We start from the raw sequence: 18,278 nt of genomic DNA, 5'->3' as shown, positions 1-18,278 counted from the left end.
CGGCATCCGGGGTGTGTGTGTGTGTGTGTGTGTGTGTGTCAGCTGTCCCAGCAAGTCAAGCGTTCTCCCGTTGCCGCTTCCTTGGACGTGACACCGGTGTGAATATCCAGAAGATGATGTCATAGCCTCGACGGATGCACAAAGCTGAGCTCGGTTTCCATAGAGACCCATCAAACAACCAAACAGTGTGCATGCATGTGAGTGCCCCCCCCCCCCCTTCTCTTCCTCTTCCTCTTTTTTTCCCCCCTCCCCGTTTATCTGCGTCGACGTGTAACAATTGCAAACATTTGGGAGCAGTCCGGTTGGATCAGCGGGACAGCGTGTCCTCAAGGAGCTCAAACATCAGCATCGCGGGGGGGGGTCATTTCCCCTGCATGTTAGACACACTATTTTTAAGCAGGATCTTATTGAATTTACTTAAAGTGCATGGATCCCCTTGCATACGGGATAATCCATCATCTCAGTTTTAGTTGCATGAACAGAGCGGAGTCAATTATCCAACACAGAGATAAATTTGGTCGTTTTATTGTACAGAAAAAGGAAACCATGCTGACGTTCGTTTGCTCCGATGCGTCAAGGTCAAAAGTGTTAGTTTGCTCGAGGCTCTCACTTGATATCTCCCGTAGGCCCAAGTGTTAGGGTGTCATTGCTTTTTGCTTCATTGTGTTGCCATGTGCATAAACTATGACAGACGAGGACAGTAGTGATGGATAAATGAAGCTTCAAATCTGCTTCATGAACCAGTTGTAGTATTTTTGGACTCCAGTAGATGGCACTCTCTCTTCAACACTGGGCTGAAAGCACACTGACTTGCCATTTTTTCAAACCCTTTATTTAAAGCAACAGTGCCATCTAGAGGGTTCAAAAATACAACAGCTGGTTCATGAAGCTTCGTTTTCCCATCACTAGCGGACAGCGCTCCACAAAGCCTTTAATATGAGGTTTGATTTGATGTGGTTTATTGTGAATGGATTGTCAACCTTGTTCCAACAGGGGAATTCAAGTCAAATGTTTTTTTTTTTTACATGAAAATGTTCTACCTGCGCATAAACGCGGCATTCTGATGAATTATTCACATTTTATAATGCAATTTATTGATATTATATTTTGTGAAATATAAATTAAGCAGCAAAAGCCAGCTGTTTTTTTTTTTTTATCCGAGGAGGGGAGGGGCATTTTGCCACATGCTGTCGACTGAAAATGACATCACAGCGGGGCTCTTCTTGAAAATGTCACATGAAAGGAGAAAACAGGTGAGCCGTGACGATCATTTTTGACTTGACTTCACCTTTAAGTAAGACAGGCGTGTTCCTCGCAATTTACAGCAAGAGTAATTGCGCAGCAACCTTTAACATCGTATCCACCCAAACTGGAAAATCTAGGCTTAGTATGACTGACGTTGCTGTGACCTTTGTGATGTCTGAGCATGCTGATATTTTCCAGTAAGATCATATATTTTTTTTTTTTGTGATTGTGTCATTATATAAGCCTATAATGACTATATAATAACAAAGCCCTCATTCAGGCCTTTAATATGAGGTATGACGCAATCTGATTTTTTACCAATAGATTTTTCTACATTACCGGTGACACGTTCAAGAAAAATTTTTTTTTTTGTAATTGTATGATCCTCTAAGGCAGGTGTGGGCAAACTACGGCCCGGGGGCCACATTCGGCTCGTTAAACGTTTTAATTCGGCCCGCCAAACTTGAAAAAAAATTCAAAGAAGAAGACCTTGTTCATGTTTTATTTTCTAAATACTGTTGTTTTTCAAAGACCTATATATTGTTGTAATCCTTTTGTTCACTTTGCTCTTAGGATTTATTCGCGATTGAATAACACATCTGAAAAGTCCTTATCGAGAGCTTTAATATGAGATATGACTCCATGTTGTTCGTTTTTTTACCCAACTTCGATTGAAACTTTACCTCAACTTTGATACATTTGGGCGTCATTTCTTATGCTGGTATCTTTTACCTCTTGAAGTAACCATCAAGTGGCACCAAAGTCTCAAGATGATGTGACCTTTGCGCACATCCCTCACAACAATCGCTGCAAACGTGCGCTTGTCTGTCATCCACCGCTATAAATCTGCTCCACTAAGCCACAGTGGGATTTGGAGAGCAGGCTATACATAGTTCCGCATGAGGCAACAAACATGCAATATAGAAATTGTGACGTCATGCAACTTCAGTTTTGACAGATAGGCCTAGATTGAGAAACATGATAAACTATTTTTTTTTTTACATTCCAAATCAAGGAATTACTATTATTGAAGATTCTTGGGATGTTAAAACGCGTCACAGCCTTCCATCCATTTATTTATTTATGTATTTATTTGCATTTGAACATTTCATTCTCAATGATGTCATCACAGCTTTTGAAAACCGTCCAATCAGATTGCTCGAATGTCATTCCTATGTTGCTCACAGCCACAAGGGGGCATATTTGCATCGAATTTTGAAAGATCATATATCACATACTAACCAATGTTTTCCTACCTTTAGTGAGCCAAGGCACCCTTTTTCATGACATAGGTGTCAAACTTCAGTCCTGGAGGGCGGCTTTCCTGCATTCTTTCAATCTCTCCTGGCTGCAACACACCTGATTGCATTAGAAGAACATCTGACATATGTCACAAAATATATAATAATTAAAATATTAATTTTCACATCATGACAATAACCCCTGATGACCTCTCATAGCACACTCACTCAGGTCAAAAGTTTCCAACACCGCCAAGACTTGGGCAATGTTCAGTGAGATTGCATCCACGAATGCCCTCTTGTCCTACAGATAACTGGAAAATGATTCCACTCAGGTTACATGCTTAGAAAAATTGGCTAAAGCTTACTATAGCACAGCCATGTACCCCCCAACCCCAAAAAACAAATTGTTTTTCTGTTTTCTAAAAAAAAAACTTCATATGCGGTACTATTAATAGCATCTAGGCAGCAAATTTATGATTTGCTGCTGAATAGTAGTAACATAAAAATCCAGCACTAGATGTCTGGCGGCATAGATTGTGACATCGTTGTTTTGACCAAGAGGGTGGTCACATTACATCGGTAATGTTTCCACTCTCCGTGACTTTGATCCATCGGTACACACCCTATCCGAAATATCCTCACCGTGATGAGGTAACTGTGCTCACAAAATAAAGTGGCAGCTGTTTGCTGCGGTGCAGATCGTTCGCCGTCATTATCATGTCACTTATTATATGGATAATCATATTCATTTTCATGTCAAATTTTGAGAATATTCCAATGACTAAAATTGTTGACATGTCATGTGACAACAGGTAACATGAGAAGCGTTTACATGAATATCGCAGAACTAACACCTCAGGTGGAGAGGGACTCTTTAATTCATATCCTAGTGTATGCAAGTCTAAAGTGTGTGTCAAGATATGACGCATGCAGTCATTAGTGAGTGGTGCCCTTGTAGGGCAGTTCTATTTTGACTGCTTTTCCTTTGGGATCCCAAATGATTGTCGGTGGACAATAAAGCCTTCTCGGTATCCCTGCCCGTCATGCCCCTTGTTCTACTCTCCCGAATATCGATACCGTGCGTAAACCATTGACTAGAATTGGCTAAAACACTCAGGCAAGTGAATCAAGCCCAGAGTCTAATATGACTTACATTTTTAAAAAACATTAAATTTTTTGTTTTTACGTGCCATCTTTTATTAATCTAAATTAATTACATGTAATTTTCTTTTATAGACTGTCCTTTTAAAAATGTACATAAAATAAACATTCGGTGAAAACCATGCTATGAAAACCATCTCCAAATTTTATTTCACGCATTCAAATTAAACAAATACATTCTGTGACAATTAAAATGCATGTCCAAAATTCTATTTTCAATTGCTGAGTGGCCAGGAAAGCTATACTGGCTTATATTTAGTGTGTAATATTCATTTTAAGCGACCAACCATAATTTCTGAGCTTCTAAAACAAGGGTGGGCAAACATTTTGATTGGCGGGCCACAATGGGTTCTAAAATTTGACAAGAGGGGCCGGACCAGGAACAGTTGGATGGAGTGTTCTGGTAACCTCATCACATCAGAAATTAATTTTAAATGAAAGTGAACAAAAGCATTACAACAATATATATGTTTTTTAAAAGCCACCGTATTTAGAAAATAAAACATTAACAAGGGTTATTATTTACATTTTTTTCCAAGTTCGGCGGGCCGGATTAAAACGTCTAATGGGCCGCATGTGCCCCCCGCGCCGTAGTTTGCCCACACCTGTTGTAAAATGATACAAGCAGCATGTCACGTTCACAACTGATTTTTTTTTTTTTTTTTTAAAGCTACCAAATATGCAATAACCTTCACTTAACTTAAATCCTTGTTTCCTCTTCCACACTTTGTTTTTCTTTCTTTGTTGACGTCCTGTTTGATCGCCTGCATCCTATTGTATACAATGGCAAACAGGCAGTATTTTTTTTTTCTTTTTTTGGGGGGGTGGGGGGGGTGGATGCACTCTTGTGCCTATTTGAGGGCCCACTAAAAATAGTGCAGCAGCAGCAGCTCGTGTGTACGCATGCTCTTGTCTGGGAATCACAGAGCCTCAAGCCAGAGCTGTGGGGCATCTGTCAAAGAGGGACGTGACCTCTTCCTCGGTGAGTGCACTGCATTAAGGATACGCAAACATAGCACTGATTTAATGTTATATAATGTTTAGTCTCGGTTAACATGGGTGTTATTCCATTGCAGCTGCCGTCGACAGTAGCTTTGAAGGAATTTGAGAAATATTTTGGGGGAGAGAACTTTTCCGTACGTTGAAATGGGTTCACGGCGGACAATGTCACGTTCCCATTCGGCCAATGGGATAGTCGGCCACGGGAATGGTATCAATGGCAATAGCCGGCCTGGAAGCTGCAGTTACCTCTCCAATGTCAGGCCAGAGAACAGGTACAGTTGAACTCTTATTTTAAATTAGACTCCATGCAAACAGTACTCAAGTGATTGAATTAGAAAATAAAAAAAATAATAAAAAAAGGGCAAAAAAAATCTAATCACTGACTTCCATTACAGCAACTAGTTGATAATTTTATAATAATAATAGATTTTATTAATTGCCATAGCATGTTGACACAATATTAGGCACACTTGCATGTAATGAGAGCTAATACCAAATAATGTTTCCTTTTGCCTTTGGAGATACAAGGTTGTTGCAGACATTTTTTTTTAATTATACATGAAAATATTTGGAGATGCAAAATTTTCAATGCTGCCCCGTGACTGGCTGGTAAGCAGTCCAGCGTGTATGCTGCCTCGTGCCAAAAGTCAGCTGGGATAAGCTCCAGCTCACTCATGATACTTCTGAGGATATGCACAACAGAAATTGAATAGAATGGTTGTCATAGCAGATTTTGTTGTTAAATAAGAATGAATAGAGATAAAAGCCCTTCATTGGACTTTTTGATGATTAAAAAGAAAACGTGGAGATGCGTGGTTTTCAATGGACTTTGTTTTTTATTAGAAAAGGAAAAAAAATGGAGATATAGTTTTCATTGAACTATATTGAAATATAAGGAATAATTGGAGATATGAAGTTTTCATTTGATTTTTTTTTTATTAAAAATGGTAAATACTTAGCAACATGTAGATGGAAATGAGGGGTTTTCAATGGACTTCAGATTCTATTAAACAAGGAAAATTGGTCACGGTTTAGACTGATATATTGAAAGGGGGAATTACATTTTGGAGATACGGAGATTTGGAGATAAGAGTTTTTTTATTTCACATTGTTGTTCTTTAAAAAGAGAGGAAATAAAATCTGAATAGGCCTAGTGTGGAAAATCCCCCGTTGGCTTTGTAATGTGGCTCTCTAAAAGACAAAAGGCATAAAAAAACAATTCCCAATATGAATGCTCTAAAAACTCGCGCGTTAAGGAATGAAATAAATATTTCATATCCGCAAGAAAAACCATGGCTTATTTTAACAAACAGCGCTGAGACATTTTGTGTGTTTTTTTTTTTTGCCATTAATATAAACACGAAGACACCAGATTTCCGTGCTTCACGATGCCGTTCATTACTCAACCAATTCAAAAGTTCATATTCAGGAATGTCCAGCCTTGTTGGAGGTTTGAGCCTCAGTGTGATTCGAGTGAATTGAAAGTCTTCCCTTTACGCAGGAGCACATTATGCAGCGTGATAGCTCAACTAACACAGGAAACACAGCCAGCCTTCATGACCACTCTCAAGTCCAAAGCTGTGTCGGAGAGCTCCAACGCTAAGTTCTTCTGTGTGGTGACTGGTGAGCATCGGCATTTGTCCATGGGTAGCGAATCAGGAAATAGAAACCAAAGGATTGGATTAAACATTTGACAAATTGTTGGAGGATTTTTATTCTTCTTGTTTGTAGGAGTAATAGAATTTTTCATGTGTTTGCATTGATTATTTTCCCTGTTTTGTGTCTTGCAGGTTATCCTATTCCTCAACTTACTTGGTACAAGGATGATAAACAGTTGGACAGATTCTGTGGACTTCCGAAATATGAAATATTTCGCAATGGCCAAACACATTCCCTGCATATTTACAAGTATGTATAATGAAAAAAATATGTCCGACTTATTCTATTGTCAAAAATGTGAATGGTCTTCTCCTCGCAGTTGTACTGGGGAGGACGCAGCCATCTACCAGGTATCGGCCAGTAACAGCAAAGGCATCGTGTCGTGCTCCGGGGTTCTGGAGGTGGGCGGAATGAATGAATTCAGGATCCACCAGCGCTACTTTGCCAAGATCAAGCAGAAAACAGAAGCCCGGGGCAAAGAGGCCGACGGCAAGGAGAACCAGAAGCCCGTTCGCACAATCAGCCCCGAACGCTCGCAGAGGAAGCGACGCTCCACCGTGGAGCCCTTCCTGAGCACGCCCAGCTCCACGGAGGACCAGGTCCCAGAGGAGTTAATTCAATCCGTTTGTGAGGATTCAAAGGTGAGGTTGGAGGAACCAGCAGAGGAGCCGGTGGAGGAGAAGGCGACACCGTTGACTAAGACTTGTGTGAAAACAAATAACGAGACTGGAACCGTGGGCGGCATTGCCAAGACTCCCTTTGTCAAGAAGAAGATCAAGATATGCCCGAGAAGTGAGAGAACGTCTGAGGAGACGAGAGAGACCGGCTCGGAGGAGCTCATGGAATTGGGGAGTTGCAGAAACGTGGCAGAACGTCAAAACAGAACGCCTTTTGGAAAACTGTTCCGGAAAAAAAGTTCAGAGGCACTTCGCTCTCCAGAAGGTGTGAGGAAAGACAAAGAAAGTGTCCTTAAACGAGACGAGAAAAGCCCTCGCAGGCCCTCCAGACTTCAAAATGCACCACAACCCCAACAGCCCTCGAACCTAGTCAAGCAGCACATAGCTGACCCCGGATCAGTGGAACGGATCCATCAGAGAAGGCCTGCTTTACCTGAGCAGATCTCAGATCAGCCGCCACAAAAGGAAACAAAAGTAACGCAAAGGAATCCGTCCACACAGAATGAGGTAAGCCTTTTTTTTTTTCTCCCATGATCTCATGGGAGCATGGTGCAGCTAACACAGGCAACTTGCTGCTATTTATAGCCGCAACAATGTCAGAGCACTCCAGTGCCAATGTGAAGCTGTTTGATGCTCTCGTGTTTACACATGCAACAGGCTGGCAATGAGGTAAAAAAAAATAATCTTCTCATTACTTTTTGAAGAGACCCTCTTTAATAAATGAGCCCGGGGACCAAACAGTACATAACGATGTTATAACAATGTTATAACAATGCAGTTTGCAATATGCTGCTTAACTTATTTCACTACTAATGACGAGAACACGGACCTCCACCAAGGCAAGCCATTTTTACATCGGAAGCCATTGATAGTTTTATAATGCCACAAACCATCCAACCAGTCAGTTTTCTGTAGCTTGTAAAAGGTTGCAGAGAGAAGCTGACAACACCCTCGACTGATTGCTAGAAAATCTCGGGACACATATCGAGACAAACAGCCATTCACAGTCACGTTCACACCATCACTGACTGCCATTAAACATTATCAACAATTCATGACTTGAAGCAGTGCTTCTCAAGTAGTGGGGCGCGTGTGAACCTGGGAAACGTGCTTTTTTTCTGCTGTATTACAATAAAGTGTAATTGCACATCCACTCCAGTAGTTGGCAGTGGCGCTCTCATTGCCCACATTGTGCGCAGCGAGTATTAACTCTGCGATGTAGGTTTGTTTTGCAACGAAAATACGATTATTTATAGTTGCGGCGGAGAGTGGGTGGCGGGGTGGGGGCATGAATTGTTTGTTCTTGCATAGGGGGGGGGGTAACAGAAAATAATTGAGAAGCACTGACCAAGAGGCTAAATTCCTGTGCATTCCACTTCTGAGGCGGTAAAATCCCAAAGTGACTAAAAAATGGTCCAAGGTGAAAATGAATTCCTGTAGCAGCACCTTTAGCCTGATTCATGCCAAAATGGAATGGTTTCTCCCCTTGTATGTGCTGCCACCTCTGGAGAAACCTGAACTTGGTCGGCGTCATCTTGCTAACTAGCTGAATAACTAACTACCTAATGTGTGCTTGGAAAATGGCAAAGGCTTACGCAAGCGTGTGCTCTGCTACTGACATCAGTGAGACAAGTCGCAGCTCAACTGAAGTGCCTCTCAAAATGATTGACGTTCCATTGTAGCGACACGTCAACGCAGGATAGCCAGCTAGCTTGTGAATAGAATAGACCTGATCTTTTCCAGATTAGATAGACGGAGAACAGTATATTCATCATTTAAAACAAATATTTGTTTCGTAATATAGTTGAGTGATCAAAAAGGATCCTTTTGGGGTCGGTTTTTGAAAGCCAAAATGGCTAAAGTGGACATTATTAGCCTTGCTTATCTCATCTATTATGGAATGTCATGTGACTCAGGGAACCTCTCTTGCTAATTATAAAAGGGGGTACAGCTCATGCTGGGACGTGATGTGGATTTGACATTGTCTAGACCACAAATCTGAGAGTTGATACATCGGACTCATCGCCCATTTGTAACTTAACACGAATGTGTTTCAAATATTGCACAAGCATGACGTTTTGTATCTTTTGCCGCTAATACCAATACGGAGCTAGCGGACACAAAAGTTTGTGGACCATCTTCACTAGCTCCTCTTACTTTGGCAGCAATCGAATCCGACTGTTGTGCCGATTCTAAATCTGACTATATTTCCATTCCAGTGTTTACATAACTTCCTCCTGTCACTAGGTCATATGTGGCCTCTTGAAACATAGTTGGGGTGCAGAAGCGCTTAACTCGGGGTACACAGGATTAAAAGTGTAATGGTAGTCTTGGTTATAATCTGAGGACTGCGTTTTAAAATAAGAAATTATATTCTTTTAAGTATATATTAAAGAATATATACAGATGCAGCATGGGCACATCTGAATAGAAATATCACAGAATATTTTGATCAAAGTAATGCCTAAACCTTACTCATTTTATCCCAGAAATTTTCACTCGAGGAAACCCCTCAATTCCAGCGTTTTTCGGGATTTTGACTCATTTTGCGTGGCCAACAGAATAGTGTGTTTTAATGCTATAAAAACACGGAGCTATGACGCAAAAAAAAAAAAAAATGGCAACGACGTATAAATACGTCTTTGGGAGGTGGGGACTACGTTTTTGAAAACGTATATGTATTAAATGAGTTAATTGAGTTGAGTCAGCAAAATGAGAATCGTGTTGAAAAAGAAACACCACAAAATAAATCCGACCAACAAACAAAATAAACATCTCGTCTGAAAGCCATGCGATAGGTGACACTCGAAATCGCGATCATAGCAGAGACATCTTAACATTGTAGCATTTGTACCAAAGAGAAGCCTTCTGGAAATTAATACATTGTCATTTGCACTTGAATGAACAAACAGCCCCAGGCACTCGTGAGAACATCTATGAATGTCTGTTAGCTTAGCTAGCTATAGTAGCTAGCTATTCCAGGTTTGTCTGTTTGTTGCTGGTGACACTGTTGCTGTTTTTGGAATTACACATTTACTCATGTCCTGCACAGCCAGGGATAAAGTATCATTAGTATTTACAGCCTGGAAACATGTGCTTGAATTGTCTCCCAAGGTTACAAAGACCCCTTTATGGAGGAGTGGGAACGATGCACCTGTCAACCCGGAGCCTACACCTGACCGGTGTTTGTCAGCAGCAGATGCACAACCGCAGCGGAAAACCCCACCAAAAGGCACGGCTAAAACAGAAGACGCCCGGCTCCCTTTTGTCGCACCTATTGTCAAATCACTGCAACCCAGACAGCATCATTCCAAAGGATTAAGGGAAAGCCACGTGGCCCTACAAAAATCTCAACCCCTTTCATTTGTAGACAGACGAAGCCAACCTGATTTAGAGGTAAAATCTGTGGAAGGGGTAGGAGTACAAGGTTTTAAGAAGGTAGATGGTCATGAGGTGAGCAGACCAGTGGTGCCACAAGAAAAGATTGTTAAAACTGGAACGGAAACTGCGGCTACACCAAAGAGTCAACAACCAAAACACACCACAGATAAAGTAGCTAAAATCTCTAATCACATGATTGTGTCTAATAAGGATAAAACTGTATCCAGTGTAAAACTTAACTCTGAATTACAGTCTAATAAACAGACCAAAGTTGGAACTGATAACCCCAACAAAAAAACTCCCAGTTTACACCGAGAGCAGTCCACAAACTTGCAAGAAATCCCCAAACCTGCGACCAGAGTCGTATCTGTTGCAGAACTTATGAGAGACCAAATAAGGACTCTTGACTCTGCAGTATCAAGTCCTGCTACCAACATCCCTGCAGACTTGATAGCACATCCAACTGCTGCAGCCAAATCTCAAAAACAGAGAAATGATGAAAGTCAAATGACATCTGAAGGGAGGAAGTCAACACCCAATATCCAACCCAAGATTAGTGTTGATCGAACTGCTCCAAAAGAACATTTTGTACAGGAAAGCCAAAAGAATAAGGTTTGTGCCAAGGATCCAAGTCCTTGTCCTTCGCCTGCCATTGATTCCCTCAGCATAGAATGCCATCAAGATGTCACAGATTCTTCAAATAACGATGGCTCGAATCTGGTGAATCCTAAAGAGATTGCAACTCAAGTGAGGAAGTCAGAACCTGATGGCACACCTGAGGATCGGGTCAATCGAACTTTTCCGAAGGAAAAGCTGGATCATCTTGGAAAGAAAAGAACTTTTCAAGAAGATCCGAGTCTTTGTCCTTCATCTGTCATTGATCCCCTCGGCATAAAAGGCAATCGAGACGTGACGGACATTTCCGATGCAGGTTCTTTAAATACCTACTCTTCTGTTCCTGTAAATTCTAAAGAGGTAGAAACTCAACCAAGGAAACCGGTACCTGATAGTACACCTAAAAATGTTGTTGATCAAACCTCTCCAAACGACCATGTTGAAAAGCAAAGTAATCTGCAAAAGAGTAGTACTTTTCAGGAAAATCCCAATCCCTGCCCTTCATCTGTCATTGATCCCCTCTGCATAAAAGGCAATCGAGACGTGACGGACATTTCCGATGCAGGTTCTTTAAATACCTACTCTTCTGTTCCTGTGAATTCGAGAGAGGTAGTAACTCTACCGAGGAAACCGGTACCTGATAGTAGACCTAAAAATGTTGCTGATCAAACCTCTCCAAACGACCATGTTGTAAAGCAAAGTAATCTGCAAAAGACTAGTACTTTTCAGGAAAATCCAAATCCCTGTCTAAAAAACAATCAAGATGATGCGGCCATTCCCCATGCAAGTTCTTCACAAATCTCCCCCCCTGCTCCTGTAAATCCTAAGGGAGAAGCAACTGAACGACCCACATCAAGAACCAAACGTGATCAGATTCCAAGCAAAGGACTGGGAACTGTGGAAAATATCATCCCAGATATTAAATTTGACACCGAAATTCAACAGAGAACGACAGGAACCACTTCCCAAACATTAATAATTGAACACAGTCCAACCAGTTCTTCAAAGAAGGTGTTGAGAATTTCCAGTGCAAGTGTCCATGGTGACGATACACAACAAAACTACTTTCATATCCACGGCGAGTCAATGAATGAAGACATCCAAGGGATCAATGCCTTACCCAATTCAAATCCCGAAGCCAGTCCAATATTTCAGAAAGGCAGTTGTGATTCTTTTCTTACCCCTGCAACTCCACAAGAATTGGCCTCAGGGGCCCGTCGTAAAATCATTTCTTCCAAGGAGAAACCAGAAGAGACCAATTTACCACCTGATCACCAACCTGAGAAGCAAGAGGTTTCTCCACCGGACACAACGCTTTCCACCAGTCCCGTTTCAGTTGTGTCATCTCCAGACTGTTCTCGACGGTCACCTCTTCTTCTTCAGCCCAATGATGATAGATCTTCTCTGGTAGAAAAGCGATCGCCGATGCTGGGGAGAAAGAACATGCCTGTTGCGACAGATGATTCCAGCCAACCGCCCAGTGAGGACATTCAGAGTGAGAAAACTGAGAAGATCAGACAGGACCCACGCAAAGGTAAAACTTTTTACGACCAAGTTATTTCCCTTCCGTCGATCTCGAGAGTGTTTTTCCTTATTATGGTTGGAGGTGAGCTGCAGCTGGCATGTGCTGAGAGGTCACCAGTCAATCGAACAAACATTCACAATTATGGTGAATTTCAAGTTTTTAATGTGAGGAAATCCAGCACCCAGGTGCAAGAGGGGCAGGGACATTGTTTGATTATCGCATGAACATTGGCTACATTTTGCGATGCCATGTCATCAGTTACTCTGTGATTACGACCCCATTTCAGATACGAACACGATTCTCATGGTCACATCTCTTCATTTTAGCTCCTCAAGTTATCCGTAAGATCCGCAGTGAAAGCTTTGCAGATGCCTCGGGACACCTTAAGCTGTGGTGTCAGTTTTTCAACATTCTCACCGACTCAACCATCGCTTGGTACAGAAATCAATTGGAGATTGCCCGGATTAAAAAAAGGTACCCTATGTTTCCTAGAGTACATTTTACTCGTAGAACGTAAACATTATTTAGATGAATACTGATTCTCTTTATTTATCGAACCTTTTTGTCTCTCAGTGCGGCGGATGAAAGTCAGGTCAATCTGGCCATCGTTCAAGCGTCAAGCAAAGACTCTGGAGTTTACAAATGCACTATCACAAATGACTACGGAAGTGACTCGACTGACTTTCTGCTTGGTCCAGACAGTGTGTAGTTATTTTGCTACATCAACATTTTACGTGAACTATTTAGGCGCACCAACAGTGTTCTCTCTCCAATGTGTTTCAGTCTTGGCAGGGATTTCTCTCCGGGAGGACCGTAGTGGTAAGATCACGTTAACATTTAATTCACCCAATAGATTAATGCTTTTCAAACTATTTTGTCCTGTCATTAAGTTGGAGAAGAGATAGAAATGGCGCCCCTGGTGTTCAGCAAGGGCGTGGCAGACAGCGGTGTTTGGGGCAGCAAGTTGTTTGGTCGTGTGATGGTGCACAAGTCCTGTATCAGCCAAGGCTGTGCCCACAAAGTCTGGAGGGCTCAGGTCATCTATGGCCTGGAGCCTGTTTTTGAGTCTGGCCATACTTGTATCATCAAAGCACAACGCCACATCGCTTATGGCGGCAAGGAGGAAAACTGCCTCACAGACAGGAACTTGGACTTGGTCAAGCGGGTATGTCTCTCTTCTATATGGAAATGTTGGTGTTGTGAGTAATTCTAACTCCATATTTTGTATTGTTCCGCAAACAGGATTGTAAAAGTCAGAATCTGGCTCGCGAGTACTGCAAAATCTTCTCCGCCGAGGCAAGAGTTCTTGAGAACTTTGGGACGTCCCTTGAGTGAGTTTGACTATTGGCTCTCATACTGTAAATGCTTTAGTCTTGGCACGGCGTACTAGTGGTTCGCACATCTAACTCACAGTCAAGAGGTCCTGGGTTCAAATTTCTGCTCAGGCCTTCCTGTGTTGGGTATACAAATTTTGGCGGTTGAATAATTTTTGGAGAACCACCTCTGAGTAGTGCTTTAAATGTTGACTACTCCCCAGCTCTTCCTCACCGTCTCTGTCGACTAATCAATGGACAACACTGTATTGAGCGTCCATACGACAAAATGACACATTACCGCTTCTTTATTCTGACACCCGTGACAAGACAAGCGGTAAAAAAAGAGTGCCCAACTGAAATGAACCACTCTGCTTTGTGGAAATGTTTGTCTTTGCTTTACTCAGTGATTCCCTTAACGCTGATTTGCAACAAAACAGGGTCATCCCTGTTCACTTGATGTACCGGCCAGCAAACACCGTCCCCTATGCCACGGTGGAGGCTGACCTGGCTGGAGTTTATCAGAAATATGTAGTGATGGATGATACGGGGAGGATCGAGATGAGAACCACCTCTGAGGTCGCGCTCAAGTGTTGTGCTCTGCAGCACTGGATTTTTCAATGGACCAATGGGAATCTGCTCATCACCCGTCTCGAAGGTAAACTGGGATTCTTTATTTCACGCCATCTGGAAACAGTTCCAGCTGTTGTGAAATGCGCTATATTAATAAATTTGTATTGTATTGTAATTTTGGGATTCCACTCATGATTCCTCATAGAAAAAAAAAGGAAACAGAATTCTTTGTGTTTCTCAGTTTTGATTAGTGTTGTTCGATACCACTTTTTGGGTCCCGATACCGATACCGCCAACTGGCTGTGCAGTATCGGCCGATACCGATACTGTACCCATACTTTTGAATAAACAAAATGAGCACATTTTTGCTTGTAATGCTAAAGAATTGCATACTCACTTGGATGTCAGATTATTCATTCATCATGCGCGCAAAGGCTGGCACATGTTCAACATGACCACCTAACACCATCACAACATACATGCTCAGATCACTTCATATCAGTTATAAGATTACATTTGATTGAAATTTGAAGCATATTTATGTGTAATCATGTATATGAAAATGCATTTGCTGCGTTTGAAGCATGATACCAATGTCGATAGCCGTTATCGGGCCCATACTGGTTGGTACTCACCGATCCCGAAACCAGGTTCTAAGGCAGTATCGGTACAGTAACCGATACTGGTATCGGTATCGGAACAAAACTAGTTTTGATATGGAAACTATTGCAACATTATCAGATGAAATTCCAAACACATTTGATCATCACTGGCTTAGATTTTGAAGTTTTTTTTTTTCCACAATAAGTTGCTCTGCTGTCTGCCTCAGAAAGCCTGACAAATCTGAGTGAATTGTAAAAAAAAAAAAATAATAATAAAATTACACTGTGCTGTTTTTCAGGGGTTGATACAAAGATCACCAACATTGGAATTACAATAAAATACACAGGGTTAGTATATCGTTTGGGTTTTATTTCAGTGAATCATGTGTGTAAAATTATTTTAGTCTTCTAATCATATTTTTGATGCTGTTGCTGCAGACATCAAGGTCTCCAAATGGAAGGCAAGCCTCAAGCCTTTGAAGGATTCATCTCGCAGCACCAGTGTAACTACTTCTGCGGTCTGCTGGGCCTGAGGCCGCTAAAGCATTTGGACTCGCTAATGGCACCAGCCAAGCCCAAAGGTTCCAGGAGCCCGTTATTGCAGCGCAAGAGTCAGGCTCCTGGCTCCTGCAGCCCACAGGCAGGCAGGAGAGCAGCCGGCAGCCCCCGAATGCCCAGAAAGGATGAGCAAGATGCCACAAAGTGCCTCAAGGCTGCTGTTGAAGTCTCATTGTGAAGCGTTACAGATCATGAACTTAGCACCGCCAGTCACCATTCCGTGTCTTTATGTGGATTTAAGACTTGTACCGATGAAATCAATTAATCAACTTACTGAACCGCCTAATCATACGTCAATTTTCATCTTACCGAGACTTGATTGCATGCTTCCAACTTCAGTTTGAGAAAGGGCCTCATTCATCCTTACACATGGCAAGGATGAATTAATTTTTTGTGGCAGAACCTGACCTCAAGCCCACCGAATAACTCCGTGATGAACTACAACAGATATTTGAATTTATAGAAAATATTCCCAGATGATGTCCACTTTTTTTTTCTTTCATTTTTACTTGTCTCCTGATACTTTTGTTCATTTTGTGTGGTTCACTTTAAGCGAGGTACACGTTCAATTTTTAAAATCCTAACAGATTTGTAATGCGCGAGAGACCCATCATATGATATTAATTATGGCCAGTGTGTTTTAATTGTGATTGATTCTCATCCCTTCAAAAAAAAAAAAAGGTAAAACATGGCGGCAATGGTTTGTCGCAGGGTAGTCAGACTAATAATGCCTTTATTAGTCCCACAATGGGGAAATTCGAGATTCGAACCCAGGCCTCCTGGGGAGACTGGGTCCTGAACGCGGCGCCTTAGACCACTCGGCCATCCATACTAGTGATGGGAAAATGAAGCTTCAAATGTGCTTCATGAACCAGTTGTAGTATTTTTGGACTCCAGTAGATGGCACTCTCGGTTCAACATTGGTCTAAAAGGACACTTAGTTGCCATTTTTTAAACCCTTGATTTAAAGCAACAGTGCCATCTACAGGACTCTAAAATACAACAGCTGGTTCATGAAGCAAATTTGAAGCTTCATTTTCCCATCACTAAGTCAGACTGTTGGAAATTAGGAGAACTATCATTGTTATTATTTGAAGTAGTAGTTGCTGCGCTAGTTATCTGGTAACTCCATTGCAGTGACAATGTCTCACCGACTCTTCTTGTCATTTCTAAAACGGTAGCACATATTTTAAAAAACACTTTCTAACTCACTTTGAGCTTAGCACTGTTTCCGGTTGGCGTGAAATGTTTAATGGACTGTTATGCGCTTCCGTCTTGTTGAGGCAGTTCCACGTGACGACCACAGACGTGACCGTTTGTCCTCTGTGGATTAAAAGAACATTTATTAATATTGAACATGTTTACCATCATGAACATGAAGTGAACTTTTTTTTACAGCGAGAAGCCAACCAGGCGGAAATGTAAACATTGCGTTTTTCACATGACACAGATGTACAGTGACACACATACTCATTGTATATTGCTGTATAACCACATCATTGTAAATGGGACTGGTTGTGAAATAAACAAAGCTGTATGTGTAACGACAGAGTTTTTGTAAGTGTGTGTCGTCTATTTTAAGTGAAAAAATTGCATATTTTGGATTGATTCATTCGGAAATAATCGCAATATAACAGACAAGAAAGTTATTTATCCCGTTCTCTTATCACATCATGGCCTAAGTTTTGCATATTTTGAACATATTTTACTTTTTTACATACCGAAGCTCGGCTCATGCATAAGTGAAGTCAAAAATGACGACATGGCTTTTTTTTTTTTTTTTTTTTTTGCAATATATTTATATTTTTACATTTTCATCGTTTCATTTTTCATGCATTCCTCACATCGATTCTCTTTGACATGACGCTGATAGAGCTACACCAACATAGTGCCGGTGAGATATCTTGGGGTGTTGTGTGCGTGTGTTTACAATGCAAAAGGCTAACCTCATCATGATAATCGCTTGTGATTCGTTGGTCATTAGTGACTCATTCCTTTTATGTAAGAGCTTCAGTGTGACCACTGAATGTTATCTGGACCAAAAAAAAAAAAAGTTCACTTGTTGTCATTTATGATGCCCTGCTGCAAGTGTCTCACACACTTTCAACATAACAAAGACTCACATTTGGCACATCAACAAGTTTAATTTGGTCTTTTATTCATGCTTTAACTGAGTATTATCTTGTGTTTATACAAGCTGGACTTGTGTGTGTGTGTGTGAATGGATATGTGACTGAGACCACTTTGGACACTCCTGCCACCTACTGTTTGTTCAGTCATCTGACAAGATGGGGGGGGGGGGGGAGTTTACTCTTTTGTGGAGAAAAACAAGCATGCCCAACAACTAGTGATGGGAAAATGAAGCTTCAAATTTGCTTCATGAACCAGTTGTTGTATTTTGGAGTCCTCTAGATGGCACTGTTGCTTTAAATAAAAGGTTTAAAAAATGGCAAGTCAGTGTGCTTTCAGCCCAATGTCGAACCGAGAGTGCCATCTACTGGAGTCCAAAAATACTACAACTGGTTCATGAAGCAGATTTGAAGCTTCATTTACCCATCACTACCAACAACCAATACAACCCTAATAATGAATATATTTTTCCAATGACTAATCTTCTGACTGCCAACCAGAACTGAGCCTCATGCACATTTTATCCGCAAGTGTTTCCCATTCTCTCCATTCACAAGATTTATTCAGATTGTCAGTGTCCGTTTAAACATGTC

The 18,278-nt window shown here is 41.4% G+C and overlaps 1 protein-coding gene across 1 annotated transcript; it reads left to right on the top strand.

Annotated features, from left to right (window-relative positions):
• The first annotated feature begins 4,504 nt into the window (after nt 1–4,504).
• Nucleotides 4,505–16,377, top strand: LOC148337433 (alpha-protein kinase 3-like). The gene is made up of 14 exons (XM_088296340.1): nt 4,505–4,632; nt 4,727–4,924; nt 6,154–6,275; nt 6,443–6,560; nt 6,631–7,495; nt 10,103–12,518; nt 12,836–12,983; nt 13,083–13,210; nt 13,293–13,328; nt 13,400–13,674; nt 13,752–13,840; nt 14,263–14,480; nt 15,297–15,345; nt 15,436–16,377. Exons 2-14 carry the CDS (start codon nt 4,797–4,799, stop codon nt 15,731–15,733), a joined length of 4,890 nt encoding a protein of 1,629 aa, XP_088152466.1. The 5' UTR covers nt 4,505–4,632; nt 4,727–4,796; the 3' UTR covers nt 15,734–16,377.
• Nucleotides 16,378–18,278: the final 1,901 nt, after the last annotated feature.

The sequence above is a fragment of the Idiotropiscis lumnitzeri genome, chromosome 5 (genome assembly GCF_059441095.1).
Source record: "Idiotropiscis lumnitzeri isolate Australia: NSW breed Sydney's pygmy pipehorse chromosome 5, RoL_Ilum_1.0, whole genome shotgun sequence".
NCBI classification, from domain to species: domain Eukaryota; kingdom Metazoa; phylum Chordata; class Actinopteri; order Syngnathiformes; family Syngnathidae; genus Idiotropiscis; species Idiotropiscis lumnitzeri.
This window is presented reverse-complemented; position numbering and strand designations above follow the sequence as displayed.

What these genes read in the sequence shown, in the direction of transcription:
- LOC148337433 (XM_088296340.1), top strand. Translation starts at nt 4,797, where the DNA reads ATGGGTTCACGGCGGACAATGTCACGTTCCCATTCGGCCAATGGGATA. An exon ending in CATTCCCTGCATATTTACAA is followed by an intron (nt 6,561 to 6,630) that starts GTATGTATAATG and finishes TTCTCCTCGCAG; the next exon opens with TTGTACTGGGGAGGACGCAG. An exon ending in CAGACAGGACCCACGCAAAG is followed by an intron (nt 12,519 to 12,835) that starts GTAAAACTTTTT and finishes TCTTCATTTTAG; the next exon opens with CTCCTCAAGTTATCCGTAAG.